This window comes from Euprymna scolopes, chromosome 32 (assembly GCF_053919585.1).
Source record: "Euprymna scolopes isolate OS-2025 chromosome 32, ASM5391958v1, whole genome shotgun sequence".
Taxonomy (NCBI): Eukaryota; Metazoa; Mollusca; class Cephalopoda; order Sepiida; family Sepiolidae; genus Euprymna; species Euprymna scolopes.
In genome coordinates this window covers 72,595,317-72,620,685 of record NC_136513.1, presented here as the reverse complement: position 1 = coordinate 72,620,685, position 25,369 = coordinate 72,595,317, and the positions used below count along the sequence as shown (strand labels likewise).

The window sequence follows — 25,369 nt, the reverse complement described above, 5'->3', positions numbered from 1 at the left end:
CATTTATTAATCACTTCGGCGCTTGTTAAGACAGTGTTGTCAGATCGATTTTTTAAATATGTGATTTCAAGCAAAAACAACAGTACTTACTTAATTGCCACGTCGAAAATAGTAATATATCCAAAAATTACGAAAATTCATGGAGTAGAACAACTGTTATTGTGTATTTAGTTGTTGTTTTTTTTTTTAAGCCTATCGCCATCAGCTAAAACAAAACGTCGGCCATTACAGTACTGTTGCAATCTTCAGTTTTCCATAAAATTGCTTTTGGCACTTCTACACTATTAGAACGAAATTTTGTAGTCGATAAATATAATTTTCAAATAAAAAACAATGGTTTCTACTCATTTTTTCCGTTTTTTTGGGGGGGGGGGGGTTCATTAGGCTGCACCTGTTACGACGCTGCTCGATAATTGACATCCGATAATTGCCGGTCTCCCCGATGCATGCTTGACGGGAATTCACGAGAATTCGGGTCAAATTATGCAAGAGTATCAATAATTTTATACTCGATAAATTTTAGTCATTTTGGGGTATATTACCATTTTCAACATAACAAGTAAGTACTGTTGTTTTTGCTTAAAACAACATATTTTGAAAATCGAAATTCTTAATGAGCCATCCCCTTAAGTAATCCAATTTACCAATCCAATCATTAACCCTCATTCTCAAGTGACTTCTGGACCTTGATAAGTGGTGACTGGTGACTCCTTTGTAAAATAATTTTTTTAAAAAACTGTAGAAAAATTCAGTGAGAAATGTTATAAGCGTTAAAATGTATGCGTTTATACATTTGTTTACAAATCAGCATCAATTAGCAGACGACAACGAAAGAATTCAAGAAGTGTGTGTGTGTGTGTGTGTGTGTGTGTGTGTGTGTGTGTGTGTGTGCGTGCGTGCGTGCGTGCGTGCGTGCGTGCGTGCGTGCGTGCGTGCGTGCGTGCGTGGGTGCGTGCGTGCGTGAGTGCGTGCGTGCGTGCGTGCGTGCGTGCGTGTGTGTGTGTGTGTGTGTGTGTGTTTTGCAAACGTGCGTATATGCTTGACAGTGCGAATGAATAAGTTGAGAATTGTAGCAATTAATGGCTGACGTATAATAAATGTTTTTTGGGGATTTTTTTTTAACTCGAATGTTCATTGAAGGAAAAATCTGGCCTTATACGGGATTTGTGTGGCTCAAGAAGGGCCACTTTTGAATAAATTCAGAAAACCCTCTGATTGGTCCAAAATATAGTTATTTGTTTTTATTAATTCGGGTGGTGGTGGATGATACCTGCGGGAATCTAGTTGCGCAAGAACGTATTAAGGGTAAACTTCGCCGGTACAAATTCTTTAGAAATCTATTCTGCACAAGCGGCAACCAAAATTACAAAAATAAACAAACAAAAAAAGTTTCTCCTCACCTGGGATTTGGTTTCAGTGTGGTGATTGCATGTTTTTGAGAAACTTTAAGTATTGACGATTCAGCATTTTTATTAGAATTTTCCATATTATCAGATCCACGTGGTCTGTCATCTGCCACGTGCCTATTTTCTGGCAGCATACTGCCTACCTGTTCCATGGTTGTGGATACTTTTCCGTAGTACTGCTAACAATAGCAACAATGACGGAAAACAAAAGCTGTTAGTGTTGAAAGATTTTTCAGGGATCAGTATTTGTTATGAATCTAATGATTATTACCAAGAATTATATATCTCTATTTGAAAATGGATGACGTCACAAACAACAAACGTTAGTTGTCCAAAGCGATGTGACGTCACAATACTTGAATGATAGTTGTTAAAAGATGGGGACGTATATGTTTGAAAGCAGCAGAAGCACCCGTAACTGCTAATTGCTGCAGATTGTTTTCTTTACTGATATATAAAAGGAACCGTGTGTGTGTGTGTGTGTGTGTGTGTGTGTGTGTGTGTGTGTGTGTGTGTGTGTGTGTGTGTGTGTGTGTGTGTGTGTGACAGAGAGAGAGAGAGAAAGAGAGAGAGAGAAAGAGTTCCCTATGCTCTCCTAAACCGTTGGGTCGATTTTTTTTAAATTTCACACAAATGTATTTTATGTGCCTGGCAGTCTTTTTAGATAGATTTTGCATCAGAATGTCTTTGATTAATATCGATAATTGATAATCGAAAAAAATCCGATGAAAGGAGGAACAGGAGATTTTGACTAAAGTTAACTCTTTATACAGCCTAACACCATAAGTGCATTTAAGAAATGTTATTATCGCACAAGCAGAAAGGTCCGACGCATAAAATCAACAATAGGCTCTTTGATATGAATTTTACCATATTTGACTTTTACATTTTTAAACTTTAATTCAAGCCATTGTTGCTGCACAAGTAGGAAGACACAGCATATAAAATCAACAGTAAGTTCTTTGATATGACAGATGCGCGTTCGAAACGAATGTTTCTATTTAGAGCACAATTGAACCATGATATTTGATATTTGCATTTTAAGCTTTAATTCAAATCATTTTATATAAAAATAATTTTATAAAATCAACAGTAGGTTCTCTACGGTGCAATGTAGATTACAGTGTATTGTGAACTAAGTAATTGCAGAGAGGACTGAAAAATGGGCGATTTTACCGATTTCGATGACAATAAAATATGGAACAGTGAAACATTCGTTGATCTTCATTCATTCCAGGGCAACATAGGGTCTCCCTGCTAGTTGTTAATAAGCGAGTTAAGCGTGTGCATAGAGTTCATTAAAGCTATGCCTGAGCGTTGTCTGATAAAAAGTTTTTCGTAAAGTTTTCCTTATTGGTTACAGCTATTTGTTAAACTACGGGATATTAGGAATTTTTGACACGCAACACCTGGCGCAGCAAGGCTCGGTGGTTGCATGCAAAGTTGGAAAAGGTTTTGCTCCAAAACACAAAGGAATATTGCAGAAACGACGTTGCTTCTTTAACTTAATTGATTTGATTTGTGGTCCCGCACCTAACACGTCTTTATTACATACAGTGACAATATCAGTGTTAGCGTCTATAACTTCGAATTGTATTTTTTTTTTACAAGGTAGTCACCACTTATCAAGGCCCAGACGCCACTCGGGGATAAGGGTTATTGCGTGTACAGTACATTAGTATTGGAGATTTGATAAAGTGTCTTACTTAAAGGGGTGGTTCATCAGGAATTTGTTTATGTTGGACTTGAAGACATCCAGGTTGTAGTCAGGTGGGAAACAGGCAACCGGAACAGAGTTCCACAGGTGTGCACTTCTAAGACAGAAGCTTTGTTCATGGAATCTACGATTGGCGAGGGGGACCAGAGATTGGAGCTCAGACGAGTACTTGCCATGGAAGTAACGATAAAATAAAGACAGGCTCGCTACGTCTCTCCTGTGGGAGAGAGGTTGCAGGGAAGAGAAAAGGGCATCCCCCACTAAGCCACGAATCCTATTTTGTACTCTGTCAAGGCAGGATAGGCTGTTTTTAGCAGCTCCTGCCCAGATGTGGCAGCAGTACTCCATCATATTTGGAAATTCTTTGAATGCATATTGTAAATGTAATGAAGAATAGCAAGTAGATCTCGGGTTTACTTTCGGCAACTTCGTAACTCTCGCTTCCTTTATTTTGTCTTTCAGTCCTCACATTCCATAAGCGATGTTTCTGACAAAGGAGAAAGAATTGTTGCTTTCGTTTATCATTGGCTAGTTTTTATATATTTTAGCTCCTTACATTAAGTGGCGTAATACCTTGTTTGGAGCAATTTATGAAATCAATATGAAAATATATATGGCAATCTATTTCATAACTTACAAGCTAGCTCTACTCACGTATTGAGTACTCTTGAATTTCTGAAAATTGATACATAAAATATCATATCTCCTTATAAAATTTTATGTTGATACTTGAAATTTTTAATTATATATATATATATATATATATATATATATATATATATATATATAAAAGGCACTGTGCGTGTGCGTGTGTGTGTGTGTGTGTGTGAAAAACACACTTTGTCTTTGTGTGTGCACGTGAGTGAGTGAGTTTCTATGGACTCTAAAATGGCTAGGATGATATTTTTTAATTTTACATAAATGCACTTGGTGTGTGTGGTAGTGTTCTTAGATAGGTTTTGTATTGCAGCCGCTAGAAACAGGCAGAGACTACTTCTCACAACTTCGAGATTTGAAATCCATTTCTTCCTGGCTTGTCATGACCTCACTCAGATTGTTCACGAACCCACCCATGTGCCCGATACCGACGGCCAGTATGCAAGTCTCCTAGACCTTTTTCTCACAACTTGCCCTGAACTGTGTATAGCTTTCGTTCTGTCTCCACTTGGATCTTCCGATCACTCTGTTCTATCAGTTAAGACAAATATGAAATGTAATGTCCTCGGATGTACTTCTCCTTCGTACAGTATATCGATACTCTATGGCTGACTGGGATAGCTTCCGTACATTTATATCAGATCTACCTCTGGTTTCCATGTTTAAAAAGGATGTGTCATCCATAGTATCAGACCTGAAGGAATGGTTAATTGTAGGTATAGACCGTTTCATACTCTCAAAAAAATTCCAGCAAAAACCTAACAGGCAGCCGTGGTTCTCTCCAGAATGTGCTGCAGCTATTGCATACAGAAATCACTTTTTCCATTGCTTTCAACGTAATAGGTATACTGAGACTAAAGCCGCTTTCAGAACTGCCAGCAGCCACTGTAAAAAATTAATAAAGAACGCAAGAGAGTTGTATGCTCAGTTCGTCAAGTCCAAAGTAGCTGAGCAGCGGCTTGGTACCCACCAGTTTTGGCAAATAGCAAACAGAATCCTGAACAGAAGCGTGCGTTCTATCCCAACTATCATAAATGGACCTGAGGTAATCTCGTCAGCATCAGACAAAGCCAAACTATTTGCCAAGAACTTTTCAGCTAATTCTACCCTTTGCAACCAAGGCCGCCAACCCCCAATATTTCCTCCTGTATCAGAAAACACGCTATGTGATATACAAATATCTGTATGTGATGTTGCCAAGCTAATCAAAAACCTTGATTCCAGTAAAAGCAACCAGCCCTGACGGTATTCCAATTATAGTATTCAAAAGACTTCAACCAGAACTAGCGCCCATCCTTACAAAACTGTTTAAACGTTGTCTTAAGGAGAATTGCTTCTCATCACCCTGGAAAATTTTGTCAGTATGTCCTGCATTTAAAAATTCAGGTGATCGCTCATCCCCTTTCTCAGTACAGGCCAATAAGTCTGCTGTGCGTCATGAGTAAGTTGCTGGAATCTGTGTTAAATAGAGAAGTAATCAACCATCTCAGCAAAAATAACCTTCTTAGTGACATACAATATGGTTTCCGTTCTGCTAGATCTACTTGTTTCCGGTAGTTTTTTGCGCATGTGTGGATTTCCTTTGAAAAGGGAAGTGACGTTGTCCATGCGTGTGTGTATGTGCGTATCTGTGCACGTGTGTGAGTACGTTAACGTCTGTGTGTATACATGTGAATGTGAGTGTATGTACGCGAACGTGAATATATGTGCATGTGTGGACGTGCGCGCGTATGTTTGTGTGCGCGTATGTATGTGACAAGTAATATAGCTTGAGATGTGAACACATGTTTTTGTGTGAGACTTGAAAAGGCTCACGCAATTCTGACCACAAAATATTATGATTAATGTGACTAAAAATTCTCATTATATAATTTTTTTTTTTTTTATCATTTTATTGCAAAAAGCCTTTAATGGGTAAAAAAATATTCATTTTTTTAACGTCAAAGGTGTGAGTTCATATAGAAACGTTGATTTTAATTTGAATAAAATAAAATATGCATCAAGTACTCTTGAAAGCCAAATCACAACGTAATATTAAGAAAAAAAATATTTTACTTGTTTGAAATATATTTTGGAGCTATACTCCATCCTCAGAATGTTGGTTTCTTTCTTTTTTTTTTTCTTTCTTGAAGAAAAAAAAGAAAGAAAAACAAAGAAAACAATTTACAGGGGATGATTACTGATTAAGAAAGATCCTGCAAAAGGAACAGATGCCAATAATTATAGACCAATTACATGTCTGCCATTGATGTGGAAACTGTTGACTGGAATATTTGCGGAGAAAATTTATGAACATCTAGAGAGTAATGGTGTTTTTCCTGACGAACAAAAGAGGTGCCGGAAAGGCTCGAGAGGTACTAAAGAGCAACTACTAATTGATAAAGCAATAATGCAGGATATGAAGAAGAGAAATCTAAGCATAGCATGGATCGATTACAGAAAGGCTTATGACATGGTTCCTCATTCATGGATACGTGAAATACTATTGATGCTGAAGGTTGCTGAGAATGTGGTAGGGCTTTTGGAGACAGGTATGGCTCAATGAAAAACGGTGCTGACAGCAAACAGAGAGGAGATGGGGCAGGTTGGCATTAAACGAGGGATATTTCAAAGAGATTCATTATCACCACTTCTTTTTGTAATGATAATGATGCCACTGAGCATCCTCTTGAAGAGAGAAAAACTGGGGTATAACTTTGGATCTGGTGACAGACGCCTCAACCATCTACTGTTTATGGATGATTTGAAAATATGTTGTAGAAATGAAAAGGAAATGGAGAGATTGGTAGAACTTGTGGGGAAATACTCAGAAGACATTGGGATGGAGTTTGGGATTAGTAAATGTGTGGTGCTGGTGATGAAAAGAGGAGTAAAGGTTCATTCGAATGGAATAGTGCTGCCAAATGAAGAAATCATGAAAGAAATAGAAGGTACAGGATATAAGTATTTGGGAGTGCTGGAGGGTGTAGGCATCATGAACAGAGAAATGAAGGAAAAAGTCAGGAAGGAGTATCTAAGAAGAGTGAAAATAATTGCAAAGTCGAAACTGTATGGTGGAAATCTAATGAAAGCAGTAAATGCATGTGCAGTCAGTGTTTTGAGATACAGTGCGGGAATTTTAGAATGGTCTGACAAGGATTTGCATGCCATGGATATCAAAACAAGAAAAGTTTTAGCAATGTTTGGTATATTTCACATTCGAAGTAGCGTAGCAAGGTTGTGTCAAAAGAGGAAAGATGGTGGGAGAGGATTGAAAAATGTAAAAGATTGTGTTAGAACCGAGGAGATGTTGAAGGAGTATGTGGTTAGAAGTGGGGACTGGATGCTTAAGGTTGTGGCCAATGAAGTGGAGGTATGTGAGACCAAGGCTGATTATGTGAAACGTATGGATAGAGAAAGGGCAGAGGAACTGGCTAGGAAGAAAATGCATGGAAGGTTCTTCCAGGATATAGCAGAAGTGGCTAATGAAAGATCATGGCAATAGCTTAGAGCTGGGTATTTGGCTAAGAGTACTGAAGCTTTTGTTTGTGCAGCACAAGAGCAGACATTAGGAACACGATTGTTCAAAAAAGTGGTTCTAGGAGAGGAAATTGCTGCAGAATGCTGGATTTGTGGTAAGACCTCAGAGTCAATTGTGTACCTTGCAGCAGGGTGTAGTGGACTGACCCAGAGAGAGTATCGCAAAAGATACGATCGCATGGGACTCCGGATATATTAGGAGGTGTGTAAGAGGGTTGAGGTGAAGTGTGCTGGAAAATGGTTTGAGGAGGTGCCTGATGAAGTGAGAACAAGTGAGGATGGCAATGTAGAGGTATGGTGGGACAAAAGTGGCATAACGCCCAAGCAATTGGAACATAATCATCCGGATTTGGTCGTCATTGACAAGGTCTCAAAAAATTGGCAGATTGTAGACTTCTCAGTACCCTGTGACAGGAATGTGAGAGAGAAGGAGAATGAGAAGTGGAGCAATTGTACTCCATTGGCCTTGGAGATAAGGCATATACAAGGGGTTAAAACATAAATAATCCCGGTCGTAGTTGGTACACTAGGAGTAGTATCAAGTCGTCTGGAAGGACAATTGAAAAAACTACAAATCCCTGATGTTTTAGGCGGCCTTCAAACCTCTGCAATTATAGGTACCACCAACATCCTTAGGAAAACCTTTGATCCTTGAAGCTCCTGGTTTGAAGCCGGGATTAAGGGAAATCCTATGGAAATGAATCGCATCCCTTTCCTTAGAGACGTTCATAAGTGAAATCAGAATTATTATTATTTACTAAAAAGTTTAAATAAATAAAAGTTGTTTGGGAGTACTGTCGAAAATATTTTCATCTAAATAATTTTGGTGACTGAAACAGGAATTCAATATCAGGATTTAATTGTGGCATAAGAGCAATCAGAATATTCTATTAAATCGCTTGGTTTGCACATATTTATTTATTTTTCTACCGTCTATAATCCATCAGCTACAATAATTATTATCATTTGTATATGCAAGGTATCCATAAAATCTAGGCTCGTGAGTAAAAAAGCAGATTTTATTAAAACAAAATCTTCAAAAAGAATTTGGTCACATCTTTGAAAAACATTTCATAAGATAAATTTGAAAATATTAAAAAAAAAAAAATAATGTTATGAAATAGTTTATTAAATGATTGATATCATTTTTCTTTTATTTTTTTCTGGGACTTTCGGTGTAATACACATTTTTCGAATGAGACTTGTGTTTTTTTTTTTAATAATTTTCTATTCATTTTTCAAGTAGTATTAATGCTGAGAGGTCAGCCTCTTGTGGAGAAAGAAAAGGACACATCCTTTAATTTTTAATATGATTTCAATATTATTTTCAACGCAAATATTGATGCATTCCACCAAAAAATCCACACTGTCTTCAATCTGACACATTCGCTCAGCATTCATCGTCAATCATGTTGGATTTGTGATTTTGTTAGGAACATTTTCTCATTCGATATAAACCAGCAAAAGAAATCAAGAGGACTAAGATCTGGTAAAGGAAGGGACCATGTCACATCTGTAGAGGAAAAATCAACAGTTAAAAATATTGAATTTAGTCTTTCGTTTGATTAAATTAACAATATCCAATCCTTATATGTGTCCAGAATTTACGGGCACCCTGTATATAAAGTCGGGTATGTATTTATATATTTTTATCTACAGAATAATCTTCTAAACTAATGAACACATCATGATGAATTTTAGAATATATATTCCAGGCAACACGGTAACATAGGAACATTAGTATTTTTGTAAATTTTAACATTTGGAGGGCATATATATATATATATATATATATATATATATATATATATATATATATATATATATATATATATATATATATGAGCAAACAGTTAATAAAATATGTTAAAAAACACTTTGAAATGAGTTAAAAACATATTTAATCTGAAAAGGAAACACTAGATAAATGGATAGTCCTTAATCCGCAGAGTTTCGAAGAAATACTCTCCTTCTCATGAGAGGGTAGGAATTAGCAAAATGCGGGATCGGATTTTGCATGCAGAAGTATTTGATGAAACAACAAGTAAGTCAAAGATCTTACTTGAAAACAAAATAAGTTAAGCAGAGGGAATATGGTAAAGAAAAAGGTGATTACACATGAATGGATAGTCTGGTGGAAAATAAAAAATCCAGTGACGGAAAAATCCAAATGTAAAACTTCAAGAAAGTTAAAAGAATTTCCATTTGTTCAAGTAAAATCCAAGGAAATCCCGTGATTGGAAGAAGATGGTCCATAATAATCCAAAGGCAGAAATCCATGGAATAATTCACAACCATGTGTACAAGGAAAAAATAATATTGATAAAAGAAAAATAAGATGTGCTTTCACTCTACTGCCGAGACATAACTATAAATAAAAAAGATCTAAGAAGAAAAGGGAGAGAGAGAGAGAGAAAAAAAAAATGATAAAGTTAAATATAAAATAAAAGGAAACAAAAGTCAAAACGACCCAGACAGGAAATGTTAAAGGCGCAAAAATATATATAGGGCAAAATAATATAGGTCAACTGAAATGTACAGGTTATCACTTTAAAAAAAAATGTCAGCAAGAGATTATTAAATTATTAAATACGACACTAAAAGGAAAATAAAAAATAAAAAAGGAAAATAAAAATAAATAAATAAATAAATATATAATAAATAAATAGAAAATAAAGAATAAATAAATAAATAAAAAAGTAAAATATAATAAAAAAAAATTAAAATATAAAATATAATATATAATATAAAATAAAATAAAATAGGAATAAGAAAAGAATAAAGATAAAAAATAAAAATTATTTAAGGGGAGAAGATGGCCGGTATCTGCAATTTCAGGGAAAAAAAGTAAATTCATATAGTAAAATTTAAGTAAATATGCATACAAGATATGAAAGTTTGGGTAGATTGATATATTAGATAGACAGGAAGGTTTAAAGAATAAAACAGAAAATGCTGATAAAAAAATAAAATGCAGATAAAAAACCGGCCATGCAAAGAAGAGATAAAGAATTAAAATAAAGGATTATTAAATTATAAAGTATTTTCTATTTCAGTAAATTTAACTAAATTAACTATGAGACACAAATACGACTTACTAATACTTTCCCCATACATCCTTCATTTAATTCTTTCACTAAAACTAAAACAGCTTTTATACCCAAATAAAATAAAATTCGCGTCAGGTGTACTTGAAAACCAAATCACAACGCAATATTACGAAAATAAGCAAATATTTTACTTGCTTGAAATTTATAATTTAAATATATTTCGGAGTCAAACTCCATCCTCGGTATTTTGTACATCTTTTTTTTTTCTTTTTTTTCTTCTTTCTTGCCATGTTGTAAAATTGGAGAAAGAAAAGTTAGTAAAGGTCCACGCGTTGTATCTCAGCGGTTGTATTTGCAGATGTTGGAATGGTGAATTGCCTACACGAGATTAACGCCAAGGGTGTGAGTTCCATTATAGAAGCGTTGATTTAATTTGAATAAAGATAAAATACGCATCAAGGTTCACTTGAAAGCCAAATTACAATGCAATATTACGAAAATAAACAAATATTTTATAAATTCAAACAAGTAAAATATTTGTTTATTTTCCTAATATTGCGTTGTAATTTGGCTTTCAAGCGCACCTGATTCATACTTTATTTTATTCGAATTAAATCAACACTTCTATAATGGAACTCGCGCCCCTGACGACAAATTTTATACCCAATTTATATTAAATGTCCGAGTGGTTCTTGGTTATACTCAAACACAATAGTTGTCCAAAATGGTCTCTACCAATGCCAGGGACCATGCCACACATCTATACATTAATACCGTAGTACCTTTAACGTACGTACAGGTGTCATGGTTTCCAGATTATAAATTATTTGATCGGGAGATTCTATTTATTAAAAAGAGGGTAAAAGGTGATAAAATATTACAAACATTAACTTACTTTATGGATCTGCTAATTTAATGTTTGTGATATTTTATCACCTTCTATCCTCCTTTTTAATAAATAGGATCTCCCGATCACCGAAGACGCAATGTAAAAAAAATTTTAATGAGAAAAAAAAAATGATGCCACTTTTGGACCTTATATGAAACAAAAATACACCTTCTTGATCCTCTGTCTAGGGTTCAAGGGTAGTACCTGTTCTGTCTAAAGATGATATAATGATATTTTGGGGTTTCCATTTGTGCTAGGCGTTCATACAATGGAAATATGTTACAGACTCCTGTAAGGATATTGGAAATAAATTGTAATAACTGGATATCTTCTGACACTACATTAACCAGATTACTTAGATAAATAATTTTAAAATTTTAACAAAAGTGCTACAATAATACCGCGGGGTCCTCCACTCCTCCATTCACGCTGAACGCCCACAGAATGCCTAGCAGCAATATATTACATATGAAAAATAATGCTGTGGAATTTCCACAGGTCCCGCTAGTATATTTAAACAACATAAATCTGCCATACAGCTGCACTCTAAATATTGGATCAGGATTTAACCAACATTTAAAGTTTAACGAAAGAAAACAAAACAAAACAAAAACCAACAATCAAAACAATAAATATAAACAAACAAAAAAAAGAAAAAGAAAAACAGTTTTCTTCTCACCTGTGGCTGTTTCTTGGCTTGGCGAATGTAATTTTAGGTCGTTCTTTTTCCCCCGATTGGTCATCTTTATTGCCCTCATCTTCGCCTACATATCCATCTTGTACCCGTTGGTCACTGTCTTCCATATCAGTTGCAGCCAGTCGGTCATCCGTCAAATGTGCTTCTTCTGGCATGTTGCTATTGTTGTCGACAATGACTGCCCCTTCTTTTTCTCCCGTGCCACCCACATTCGTATCTTCATTACCGGTACTGCTTTCCTGTTCCATGTTTACGGACCCTTTCAGTACTGTGAACAATCGCAGGAATGACGAAAAACAAAAGCAAAAAAAAAAAAAAAAAAAAAAAAATGTCTTTTTCTAGTTTTATCTTAGGATATAGTTTGTTAACATTGTGAATGTTAACGTACTCACTAAGAAAGCAATCCCGGGTGTGACATTGTTATAAACAATGTTTGTTGCTAGGCGACAGTGAAACAACGTTTAGAAAAGTATTTGTTGCTAGGCGACAACGGCATCGAAACCAGTAGACGTTGTTGTTGTTGTTGTTGTTGTTGTTGTTGTTGTTGTTGTTGTTGTTGTTGTTGTTGTTGTTGTTGTTGTTGTTGTTGTTGTTGTTGTTGTTGTTGTTGTTGTTGTTGTTGTTGTTGTTGTTGCTGCTGCTGCTGCTGCTGCTGCTGCTGCTGCTGCTGCTGCTGCTGCTGTTGTTGTTGTTGTTGTTGTTGTTGTTGTTGTTGTTGTTGTTGTTGTTGTTTTTTTTTTTTTTTTTTTTTTTTTTTTAACTTTTTTTTTTTTTTAACATTTATTTTTGATAGTTTGTTAGGCCATTCATTCTAGAATATGAAATACACACCTGGTAGGAGCCTTCATTTTGAGCATAGACATTCCTATTTCAATCACCCAAACTTTTGAACTTTTTTTTACTGGAACAATTGCGTTTCGGTTAATTTGGCGTCTTGTGTAGTCTATTATTACGGTATGACTTTATTTCTTTACCTAAAAAAGAAAGTAATCCTACCGAGAAATATTTTTTATAGGTTAACATTCTCCTCTGAATCCCTCCTAAGATGAGGTTTGTTCTATTTTATTCATTTGCATTTAGTATCAGTTTCGTATATAAGTTTAACGTAGAATGAAGAAGCAGCATTTTTTAACCATTCTACCGTTTTAAAGCAGTTAGAAATTTTTTTTACTACTAACCCTTAGTCCGAGTGACTACCAGTTAAGGGTAAGGTTTATGATTAAGTTAGAAAACTGTAGTGAATCTTTTGGAAAAAATAATGAATCAAGCTTTGTAAAAACTATTACTTTCTTGTAGAAATTTAATAGTTTCCGCTTTGTCTCTCATCCGAGTGTAGCACTAGCAGTCGCATGATGAAAGATCCACTTTCTCTGATATGTACACGAAATCCGAATTACCTAATAATGAATAGGGCTAGGACAACAGCATATTCTTTTCATTGTTTTGACTCTCGAGTGTGTATCCGTTGATATTTGATATGCTTTTATATAGAGTGATGTGGTTCTCGGTTGATTAATTGTATCTGTGTCGGATATATACTCGAGAGTCAAAACAATGAAAAGAATATGCTGTTGTCATAGCCCTAATGATAAGTTATGATTTAGTTGGTGAAAACAGGTAACTCTAAAATGATATATAGACAATTAGCGTATCACTTGGGTACTACTTATTTCCAGTCAAAGCTTGATCCGCATACAATACCAATCAGATCAAGCTGAGATATGAATTTGGCTGGATGCTGTATTGCTTTCCTCATCTCCTACCAGGAATTAGTTGAGTGAAGATACAACTGGAACTATATTACATTTCTACTATAACGCTGACCAACCAAGCAATTTGTCTTATATGTTTATGTTCCGGTATTTTTATTATTTTTTTTTTACTAGGAGCAACCATTTATCAAGACCCAAACGCCATTCGAGGATAAGTGTTAATGAGTGTCAGACGGACAATGAAACAACGTCATGATAATCAGTAATGGTGGAACTTGGATAGAATTTGATTATTTAAAAGGACGGCTCAACAAGAACTTGTTTAGATTAAACTTGAAGACAACCATGTTATAGCCAACTAGGAAGCAGTCTATGGTATTAGGTTTTACAGAAGGATAGTTCTAGGCAAAAACTTTGCCTATAGAATTTTTGTTTTTTTAGCACAGATAGAGAGTAAGGCAGTTGCTGTAACTAGATGAATGTCTGCTGAGAATTTTCTGCAAGGAGATGGAATATATAAAAGCTAAAAATATATAGAAGCTCAGTTGAGCACCTGTCATGAAAATAATGATAGAGTAGAGAAAGACTCGCAACGTGTCCTCTAAGTGAAAGGGGAAGTAGGGAGAAGAAAAGGGTTTTGCCCACTAGATTGCGAATTAACCAGGCAACAATTACGAAAATAGAAATAAAGAAACAAAACCTTACCAAAAAAAACATATGGAAGGAGAAGTCTCTAAAAGAAAAGAGTTTTATCAAAGCAAGCGACAAAGTCAACTTTATCACCCAAAATGATAACGACATTTTGAAGAAAAAAAAAAAGGAAATGTTGTCGATTTTCTTCTTAAAAGCAAGTACTGTAATTCTAAAGAGAGTTCTGATCTCCCAGTCGTTTCGGAAACTGTATTACTATGTGGCTACTTTATAAATCATCAATTTATTATCTTTTGAAAGAGCTTAATAATTATTAATCAATAAATAAATGTGTGTGTGTGTGTGTGTGTGTGTGTGTGTGTGTGTGTGTGTGTGCGTGCGTGCGTGCGTGCGTGCGTGTGTGTGTGTGTGTGTGTGTGTGAAAAAAAATGTAAATAAATTAATAATTTCTTTTAAATATTCAATATAATTTTTTCCATTTCAAGTTGTTTGGTAAAACACCAGATGCTCACCCCTGGGATTCTGGTTTCCTGTTTTTAATTATTCTTAGGTATATATATATATATATATATATATATATATATATATATATATATATATATATATATATATATATATATATATATATATTATTGTTAAGATGATTAATCGGAATAAATCCAAAATCGGAGAAATCAGAACATTTTGGAGCATCGAAATCTGTATTGGAATCAATAAAATTTGTTCCTATTTTCCGATGCCAAAAATGATTCTTTAAATTATCTTTTTATAATTTGATTTTGTTTAAAATAAAATCTTCCACTGCTGGTAGTAATAATTAAATAATAAATAATTATTTATTTTCAACTATCAAGTGTGTTTTTATGTTTGAAAAAATATCTGTGCATTTGACATATGTTTTTACGGTAATCAGGAAAAAAATCACAATTTTGTAGTTAAATATTTAAAGATTTATGAAGAATCAGAATCGGTATCAGTAATTTTATCGGAATCAGAAATTTAGTACAGAATCGATAATTGTCTTGGAAGCAGAAAAAATATTGGAATCGTCTCATCACCAATTTTTGGTCTAAACATTTGACATTTTCCATAAAGGGTATTCAGACATGCAGCAAGCTTTGTAGTCAGTTTTTGGGCGAAAATTTGGTTGGCAAGAGGTCAAAGTTGAAAAATTTGACCTTTGCTAACTCTACCAAACTCCTCCGCCAATTTTGGGTCTAAACACTCAAAATTTTAGATGTAGGTTGCCTCAATATAAGTCAAACTTTTTAATATATATATATATATATATATATATATATATATATATATATATATATATATATATATATATATATGCACATAACATTGTGAACAGTACATAGGACCCAAGCAAAGCTAGGCTAAACTGCTAGTACATATATATATATATATATATATATATATATATATATATATATATAGCAATTTATAAAATATATATGGCGATTAAGCTACACTGAATATTCAGCGTTTCATCCACTCAAGGATTCCTCAGGCTTATGCGCTTATTAAGCCTGAGGAATCCTAGAGTGGATGAAACGCCGAATATTCAGTGTAGCTTAATCGCCATATATGTTTTATAAATTACTAACTAGCTCTACTTACGTATTGAGCACTTTTGAAGTAAATACTTAAAGTTTACGCATAAATCTATACTTTCGTATATTAATTTTACGTGAGTAAATGAAGTAGTTATATATATATATATATATATATATATATATATATATATATATATATATATATATATATATATATAAGTAAATTCTTGGTACAGCAAAATGGAAGGAGAAATTTCAGAGGAAACATAATTTAACTTAAATCAAAAAGATCAAAGAAACAAAAAAAAAAAAACGGGCAGGTGGAATTGTTAAAATTTTCCTTAAGGCCTTATCGTCTGACTCTCTAAGAGGAAACGTCAGAATGATAAATTAAAAGCTAAGAATCGAATGAGGAAAGAGGGAAATTGGTTTCAGTTGAAAAACCAGTGAGAGAAAAAAAAATATATATATATATAATTCTCACTGTTCAGGTGGTTTTAAATCAGTAAATATTTCCAACTGATGTTTCAAAATCTTTTGTCTACACAGGCTAGGTCGATAGTTATTAATGACTAACGCCTCAATGATATTGAGATGATAGTTCGACCTAGCACTGTATAAAACAGAAAACCAACCATCGGAATATTGGTCAGAACACCTATTTATACTAATCAGGTGATTACCGATGGTGGACTCATGAGCTTGGGAGTGCCCGGATGTTCTCGAAACCTGGTGTAATCGAATATCCCGAGGGATGTGTTGGGATATTCTCATTTCCAATCTTTGGGATGTCTTGCCAACGTAGTCAGCTCCACACTGACAAACAAATTTATAAACAACAGAATTCTTTTGAATGGTTGGCAAAACATCTTTACGAAAAGAAGAGAAAAAGGTTCGAGTTGTGTAAACTACTCTAAGCATAGTAGCTGGAAAACAACGTTGAGTAGCAGAAGAAATCCTTTCAACAATATGAAGGCCAACAGGACCTAACCATGGTAATTTTTAATAAATAGGACAACGTGATGGACCAATACGTTTAACACCATTAAATGTAGCAATTTTACGTTCAATAGTAGTTTTTATTATATTTATGGGATATCCATTGCTGAGAAAAATATTTGTGATTTCACCAAGTTCCGCATCAAGACGGTTTGGTGAACAAATCATGAGTGCATGATGTGTAAGAGCGCTAATAAGGTTTATTTTTCTAGACTGAGGGGCAAAGGAAAACCAATTAAGATAGAGCTCGCTCTGTAAATGTAGGTTTTCTGTATACAGAGGTCTCAAACGTAGTAAATGTAGGTTTTCTGTATACAGAGGTCTCAATCTGAAACCAATTTCCCTCTTTCCTCATTCGATTCTTAGCTTTTAATTTATCATTCTGACGTTTCCTCTTAGAGGGTCAGACGATAAGGCCTTAAGGAAAATTTTAACAATTCCACCTGCCCGTTTTTTTTTTTTTTGTTTCTTTGATCTTTTTGATTTAAATTAAATTATGTTTCCTCTGAAATTTCTCCTTCCATTTTGCTGTACCAAGAATTTACTTACATATTTTCGAGGTCGGTACAGCTCACAATTTATCAAAACGTTAAACAAAGTTATACGTATTAAAAATAAGTTAATCGCTTTGAAGTGTAGGATGGAATTTCTTAAATCTTGCCGCCTAAATCATGTAGCTCCCGGTTATATCTGTCATCGTATTTCTAAAATTAAATGTAGAAATACATTGGCAGTTCAACGTGTATTCTTACAAGACAAAATCCTATTTAACTCCGATACATATAATTCGTTACGAAGTAAACACCTTTTACTTTGGGCCATGGTTTGGAAAGAACTATCTTTCTTTGAAAAACTCCGTTTTTCCAAGTTTTTATCCAATGGCGACAATTTTACCCTCAATAAATGTACTTCTTCTTATGATAAATATTTAAAAAAAATTAATGACTAAGAAGTTTGGGATTAGAACAAATTCGGATAAACATATATTTAATTATTCTTCTTATGTTTTGTCCAATACGGAAGAATTTGTTTTATCTGCTGGCTTACAATTTTGCATTCCTCCCCTTTATGTTGATAAAATTTCAATATTCAGTGAAATTGAATTATTATATACTCAATTAAAACAACATTCGCCTATCTCCACTGATGAATTAACTAGTGTTAAAATTCAGTTGGGCGAATTAGGTCGGAGATTTTCTGCCATAAACACTAAATCTAGCAATTTTGTTTGGCAGAAAAATCATTTTGAAGCGGCAAAATTAATTAGGTCTAATTCCGACATTTATCTTACTCGCCCAGATAAAGGATCGGGCGTTGTTATACTTAACAAAATGGATTATATCTCCAAAATGTTACAAATTTTGGACGATAAAAATAAATTTCTCCTGTTGGGTGATTTAAACCATGATGACACTTTTCGAATGGAAATAAAAATCCAGAAAAGATTTCTTCAACTTTATAAAAGCGGGTTTATTTCTAAGGAGATTTACGATAGAATCCGACCCATTGGCTCTCAAAGGCCTAGAATGTATGGTTTACCCAAGGTTCATAAACCTAACATTCCTTTGCGACCCATTTTATCTATGTTGGGTTCTGCACAACACGAACTTGGGAAATGGTTAGTTGATCTTCTTAAACCTGTGTTTTCTTTTTATTCGGTCCATTGCATCTCTCATTCTTTTCAATTTGTGTCTCATATACACAAATTATCTTTATCTAAGAATACCGAGTTCTTGGCTTCCTTTGACATTAATAGTCTTTTTACTAATATACCTTTGGATGAAACCATTGGTATTTGTGCTGACTATCTATATCGTGGCCCCTCAAAATCTCCACAATTTCCTGAACGAATTTTCGTTGAACTCATGGAACTTGCCACTAAATCAGTTTCCTTCAGTTTCAACAACATTATGTACCGGCAAATTGATGGGATATCTATGGGTAGCCCTCTAGGTCCTTTGCTAGCCAACATTTTCGTTGGATTTTTGGAAAACGAATTATTTTCCAAAATTACTAAACCAACATTCTATACACGCTACGTTGATGACACTTTTGCATGCTTTCCCTCACGTAGTGAAGCTGAACAGTTTCTTCATCTTCTTTGTAACTTGAATCCATCGTTACAATTTACTATGGAGGTCGAGGATTGTGGCTCTCTTCCATTCCTCGATGTTCGCGTTTCTAAAGTTGGTTCTACGTTTGAGACCTCTGTATACAGAAAACCTACATTTACAGGGCTCTATCTTTATTGGTTTTCCTTTGCCTCTCAGTCTAGAAAAATAAACCTTATTAGCGCTCTTACACATCGTGCACTCATGATTTGTTCACCAAACCATCTTGATGCGGAACTTGGTGAAATCACAAATATTTTTCTCAGCAATGGATATCCCATAAATATAATAAAAACTACTATTGAACGTAAAATTGCTACATTTAATGGTGTTAAACGTATTGGTCCATCACGTTGTCCTATTTATTTAAAATTACCATGGTTAGGTCCTGTTGGCCTTCATATTGTTGAAAGGATTTCTTCTGCTACTCAACGTTGTTTTCCAGCTACTATGCTTAGAGTAGTTTACACAACTCGAACCTTTTTCTCTTCTTTTCGTAAAGATGTTTTGCCAACCATTCAAAAGAATTCTGTTGTTTATAAATTTGTTTGTCAGTGTGGAGCTGACTACGTTGGCAAGACATCCCAAAGATTGGAAATGAGAATATCCCAACACATCCCTCGGGATATTCGATTACACCAGGTTTCGAGAACATCCGGGCACTCCCAAGCTCATGAGTCCGCCATCGGTAATCACCTGATTAGTATAAATAGGTGTTCTGACCAATATTCCGATGGTTGGTTTTCTGTTTTATACAGTGCTAGGTCGAACTATCATCCCAATATCATTGAGGCGTTAGTCATTAATAACTATCGACCTAGCCTGTGTAGACAAAAGATTTTGAAACATCAGTTGGAAATATTTACTGATTTAAAACCACCTGAACAGTGAGAATTATATATATATATATTTTTTTTTCTCTCACTGGTTTTCCAACTGAAACCAATTTCCCTCTTTCCTCATTCGATTCTTAGCTTTTAATTTATCATTCTGACGTTTCCTCTTAGAGGGTCAGACGATAAGGCCTTAAGGAAAATTTTAACAATTCCACCTGCCCGTTTTTTTTTTTTTTTGTTTCTTTGATCTTTTTTATTTAAATTAAAATATATATATATATATATATATATATATATATATATATATATATATATATATATATATATATATATATATATATATTGCTTACATGTGTAAATGTCTCAAACTGCTACAAAATGTACAGTTATAAATTGTTGAAGCAAATGTATAGTTATTGATTGTTAAATCAAAGGTAAATAACTCTTTGAGGCAACACTTGATTATCTCCCTTCTAGAAACGTAAATTACTTCTACATATCTGCACACAGCAGTTAGTATTTTTTTACGCTTCTTCAGTAATAGAACGACAGCTGTAAGCCGCAAAAAATTCCATTAAAAGCAATCTCATCTAGTTAATTTTTATGTCAATTTCACCTTAAAGTAATGTATGTACTTAATGGTCATTTCATCTTCTAAGGATAAGGCTGATTTCTTTCCTTGTCTTTTTGTTGACAATTCTTCTGTCGGTGATTCTGGTACTGTTCTTCCTGGTTTTCATTTGAAAACTGATCAGTCTTATGATTCTGTAATTATTACTGCAAAGATGGTTGTTAGAATTCTTGCTGATCTTAACCGGTCTAAGGCTTCTGGTCCTGGTTCGATTCTTGTTGTTCTTAAACGTTGTGCTCTTGAACTTTCTTCTATACTCTTGAAATTTTTAAATCTGTGTTTGTCTCAGTCCTGTTTCCATTCTTGTTAGAAAATAGTCCTCTGTTCCCTTATCTTTAAAAATGCTGATCGGTCTGACCCAACTAAATATCGTTCTGCTAGTCTCTCTGTTATTAGCAACGTTTTTGAGAGGTTGGTCAATGAGAAGCTTGTATATTTTCTTGAAAGTCTAAGCCTTTTCAGTGATGTTCAGTATGGCTTTCATAGTTTTTGTTCAACAGCTGATCTTTTAACTATTATAACTGTATGGATCTGTGCATTTATGGATATTTCAGGAGAGGGTATGTCATTGCGCTTGACATTTCAAAGGCATTTGACAGAGTGTGTCATATTGGTCTTTTACATAAACTTTTAGGTTATGGTATTGATGGTAAAGTTCTTAGCATTATAAGGTCTTTTCTTCCTAAAAATGTTTATATATATATATATATATATATATATATATAAAATAATAAGTGGAAGTTTCTCAAGAGCTCTTTCGGCTATCATCTCATCAGGAGAAAATCGATAGCGTACCAAATAATATTGTGTCGAAAAAAAAAAGAAAGCGGGAGAAAAAAAGAGATCTTTTCTCCCGCTTTCTTTTTTTTTTCTCCTCCCTCATTGTGCCAATATTTTAATCATTTTTAAACGTTAATAAATTTATTTTAGTGTCCCCATACTTTTGGCACATTTAATAAGTTGCCAATTAGAACTCTTTATTTTTCGACACAATATTATTTTGTACGCTATCGATTTTCTCCTGATGAGATGATAGCCGAAAGAGCTCTCGAGAAACTTCCGCTTATTATTTTCAAAACTATATATAAATTCTGTACCTCTAAACATCTATATATATATATATATATATATATATATATATTGGCAGTAAGTCATTATTCAAGCACATCTAATTGAATACGACAGACTTATTCTTTTTTCCAATTTTCTGGAGATCTTTTCTATTCATCGAGTGGTCTTTTTATTTCAGCTTTCTATCGGTGCATCCAATGAAAGCGCTTGAGAAGAATATATCTGAACAACAACTTTTGGGCGCCATTTTATACAACATGCCAGCTGAAATAAAAAAGACCACTCGATGAATAGAAAAGATATCCAGAAAAATCGGAAAAAAGAATAACTCTGTCATGTTCAATCAGACATGCTTGAATATATATATATATATATATATATATATATATATATATATATATATATATATTACATTTTCACCCCAAACAAGGCACATTGCCACTTTGGGGGCTACTATCAGGGACATAGGCATCAGGGGTACTGTGTAGAGAGCTGGGCAGCAAGATGTCAGTTCACGCCGCACTTGAACTTCTGCATGTCAGTACAGTTGGGGAAGCAGGGACCCGGCAGGGAATTCCAAAGTCTAGCAGTCCTGGGAAGAAACTACTGGAGTAGAAGTCTCTCTTACATCTAGGGATCTCTACTGTGAAGGGTTGGGATTTGATGGCTTGTCGGGTTTGTCGGGGGTATTTACGTCGAGGGGTCACAAGTGCTTGCAGTTCGTCAGAGCATTCACCGCTAAATACTTGTAGAAAAGGCAGAGGGATGCAACGTTTCGTCGATGGGACAGGGGCTGAAGATTAGATGACAGTTCAGGACCTATCAGATTGGCGACTCTCTTTTGAACCTTGTATAGGAGCGAGAGACTAGTGGCAGAAGCACCAGCCCAAATATGACAACAATACTCCATACATGGGCGAATGGTGGCCTTATAGAGGTACAGGATACTTTCAGGGGTTAGTATCTTTCTAGCACGGTAGAGAGAACCTACCTTCTTCGCAGCGGTCCTCGCGATACTCTCAATGTAATTGTTCCAACTCATGTTTCCTGAGAGAGTTAGGCCAAGGAGTTTAAAGGATGTACTTTCAGAAAAAGTCATTGGCCATTGCTATTGGTGGTAGAGGTTTCTTGTAATTATTGAAGGAAACGAGTTTAGTCTTGGCAGAATTGAATGTGACCATCCATTTATGTCCCCATTCCACTACAGATTGGAGGTCATCCTCTAGTGTTTCTGCCATTTCTTTAGATATGTGTTCATTTATTTTCCTGTCGTGTCTGTTATAGAGTGTAGTGTCGTCAGCATATATACCCATCTCACAGGCAATTTTGTCAGGGAGGTCATTTATGAATATTAGGAATAACAGAGGTCCTAGAATAGACCCCTGAGACACTCCCGCATTTATATCATATTGTTTAGATGTACGACCGTCGAGGACAACCTGGATTTTTCTCTTATCTAAGAAGGATTTAATTATGTCATGTATTCTTCCAGTGATACCATATGATCTGATTTTCCTGAGAAGAACTTCATGCGATACTCTGTCAAAAGCCTTAGATATATCTAGAGCTACCACTCTACCCTCTCCGCTTTGTCCAGTGACTGGTATATATGTTGTGAGATTACAGTTAGGATGTCCGCTGTTGAACGGGCTTGTCTAAATCCATATTGTTGGTCGGTCAGAAGTTTAGCATCTGTAAGGTGATGGGCTAGAGCTTAGTAAATTAAGGTCTCAAATATTTTGGCAAAAAGTGGGAGGAGGCTAATGGGGCAATAATTTACTGGGTCAGTTCTTTCGCCAGAATTCTTGAAAACTGGTACCACAGAAGCAGTTTTCCAGCAGGTAGGAAAACAAGATTCATTAAGGCATTTGTTGTAAAGTTTGGAGAGAACTGGAGCTACTTTGGCGGAGCACTTTTTTAATAGCACAGCTGGGATGAGATCAGGTCCACATACTTTTGCAGTGTCAAGATTTCTTATGATAGCATGCACCTGAGCAGGGGTGATTTTTAAATCGTCTAGCGTGGCGTCTGTCCGCAAAGGAAAGTCAGGCAGCGGGTGGTTGGAAGGGTCCAGTGTGGAGTTGGAGGCAAGCATGTTAGCCTGCTCAGTTGCAGAGCAAACAACCTCATAGTGGGGGATTGTTGATTGCCAATTATTTACTACACTGTTGTAGATTTTCCAGAAGTCACGGGTTCCTAATTTCTGTGCTTCGATGCATTTTTTTGGTGGTTTCAGTAAATTCTCTCTTAGCTGTCGCTATTTCTTTCTTACAGTTACTTCTGGCTTCTATATGCTTCTGCCTGTTTGAACTGGACTTATGTCGGTTAAATCTGTGGTACGCATGCTGCCTTTGTGCGATGGCAGCTGCACAAGTAGAAGTAAACCATTGGGGAGAGTGGGGCTTGCTATAAAATTTCCGTGTGAGAACATGTGCTTCAATTGCTGTTTTGAACCATTCAGTGTGCACTGTTCAGCAGGAAGTGAAAAGATATTTTGCCATGGGGTGTCCCTGATGAGATCCCTGATGACTTCCCAGTCAGCCTTTTTATAATATCTCGTTGATTTGAGCAGTGGCTCTTCAGTTTTGGCTCTAAAGTTTAGGGATGTTTCAGTTTTGGCTCTAAAGTTTAGGGCTATTTCAACCATTACCCCTGCATGATCGGTGTTCCCAAGTGGGCTGTGGGCATTAGTTACACAGTTATTGGGAACTGTGGTCAGAAGCAGATCTAGAAGTGATGCGTGTTGTCCTTGCTGGTCTGGGAAATGGGTTGGAAACGTAACCATCTGTGATAGGGAATGAGATATAAAGAAGTTATATGTTGTCATACCAGCTGCGTCTGTGTGAGTAGAAAATCCAAGCCAGATGCTGTTGTGGACACTGAAGTCACCAAATACATGCACTTGTGCGCTAGTGTCGAGAGAAAGTGCTGTATCTATGCTGTCAGAGACTTTGTTTATTAGGGTACAGTCCTGGGTCGAGAGAGAGTGGTAGAGAAAATAAAAGTAGCTAATGTTATGTTGCATGCTAAGTCTAAAGCACATAAAGGCTTGATCGTCCGATTCTAGTTTAGTTTCTTTAGTCAAGGGGAGGGTGTTCCAAATATATACTCCAAGCCCGTATATATGTCTGTCAGAGTCCTTATGGCAGAGTGGGAGATATCCAGACATGTTAAAGTAGTTAGAGGGGATGGAGGAGTGTAGGTTAATCTCACTTAGTGCTAAGATATCCGGGGTGTTTGTTAGGAGAAATGCTTCAACATCATTTAAATTAGTTCTAAGCCCACGGATGTTCCTAAATGCAAGCCTCAAGGGAGAAGGCAGGTTGGTTTTGTTTGAGTTTGCGCCTGGTTTTAGCGTAATTTTTTATTGTACTGTCATTTTTTTTAAGAGTTTCAGTTTAGGTAAGGGGTGCTGAACAAGTGGTTATGCAGAATACCAGACATGCAACACAAGCAGATCATCAGTTGTCCTGCCATCTACTAGGATTGTGGCCTCGGGATAGCCTACTGGGGATGAGTGCAGGGTCCCTTTCCATGCGCGACATGGCACTACAAACAGCCCGATATTATACAACTGTTGACGGAGCAGCCGCTCTAAGCGCTACCAAAGAGTTAGAGCACCTGTACGACCAGTCGGGAACAGAAGCCAGGAACTGTCTATCCGGTACCCTCAACTCATCAGACGATGGTCAACCCAATCTACTTGTACTGGCATTATAGCATTCAAGCACTCCCAAGTGCCCAGTTTAAGGGATGGGATGTGTCTGGAGTGAGGAAAACAGCGTTCATTGCCCTAGTCAGGAAACAAGATCGACCACTGAAGGTCTCGACTCCCTGTGATTCGACCTCTATGCCTAGATA

At 35.5% G+C, this 25,369-nt stretch overlaps 1 protein-coding gene across 2 annotated transcripts in view; it reads right to left on the bottom strand.

Moving 5' to 3' along the window:
• Positions 1–12,370, bottom strand: part of LOC145256436 (dynein regulatory complex subunit 7-like) — a 284,758-nt gene extending 272,388 nt beyond the window's left edge. The window contains exon 1 of one of the 2 annotated variants that reach the window (XM_080115340.1): positions 11,918–12,370. In XM_080115340.1, the coding sequence (XP_079971466.1) occupies positions 11,918–12,183 (266 nt within the window). In that variant the 5' untranslated portion in view covers positions 12,184–12,370. Of the gene's footprint in view, positions 1–1,400; positions 1,632–11,917 lie in introns of those variants that run through there. The other variant, XM_080115341.1, reaches the window with a different exon arrangement.
• Between the last annotated feature and the right edge of the window lie 12,999 nt (positions 12,371–25,369).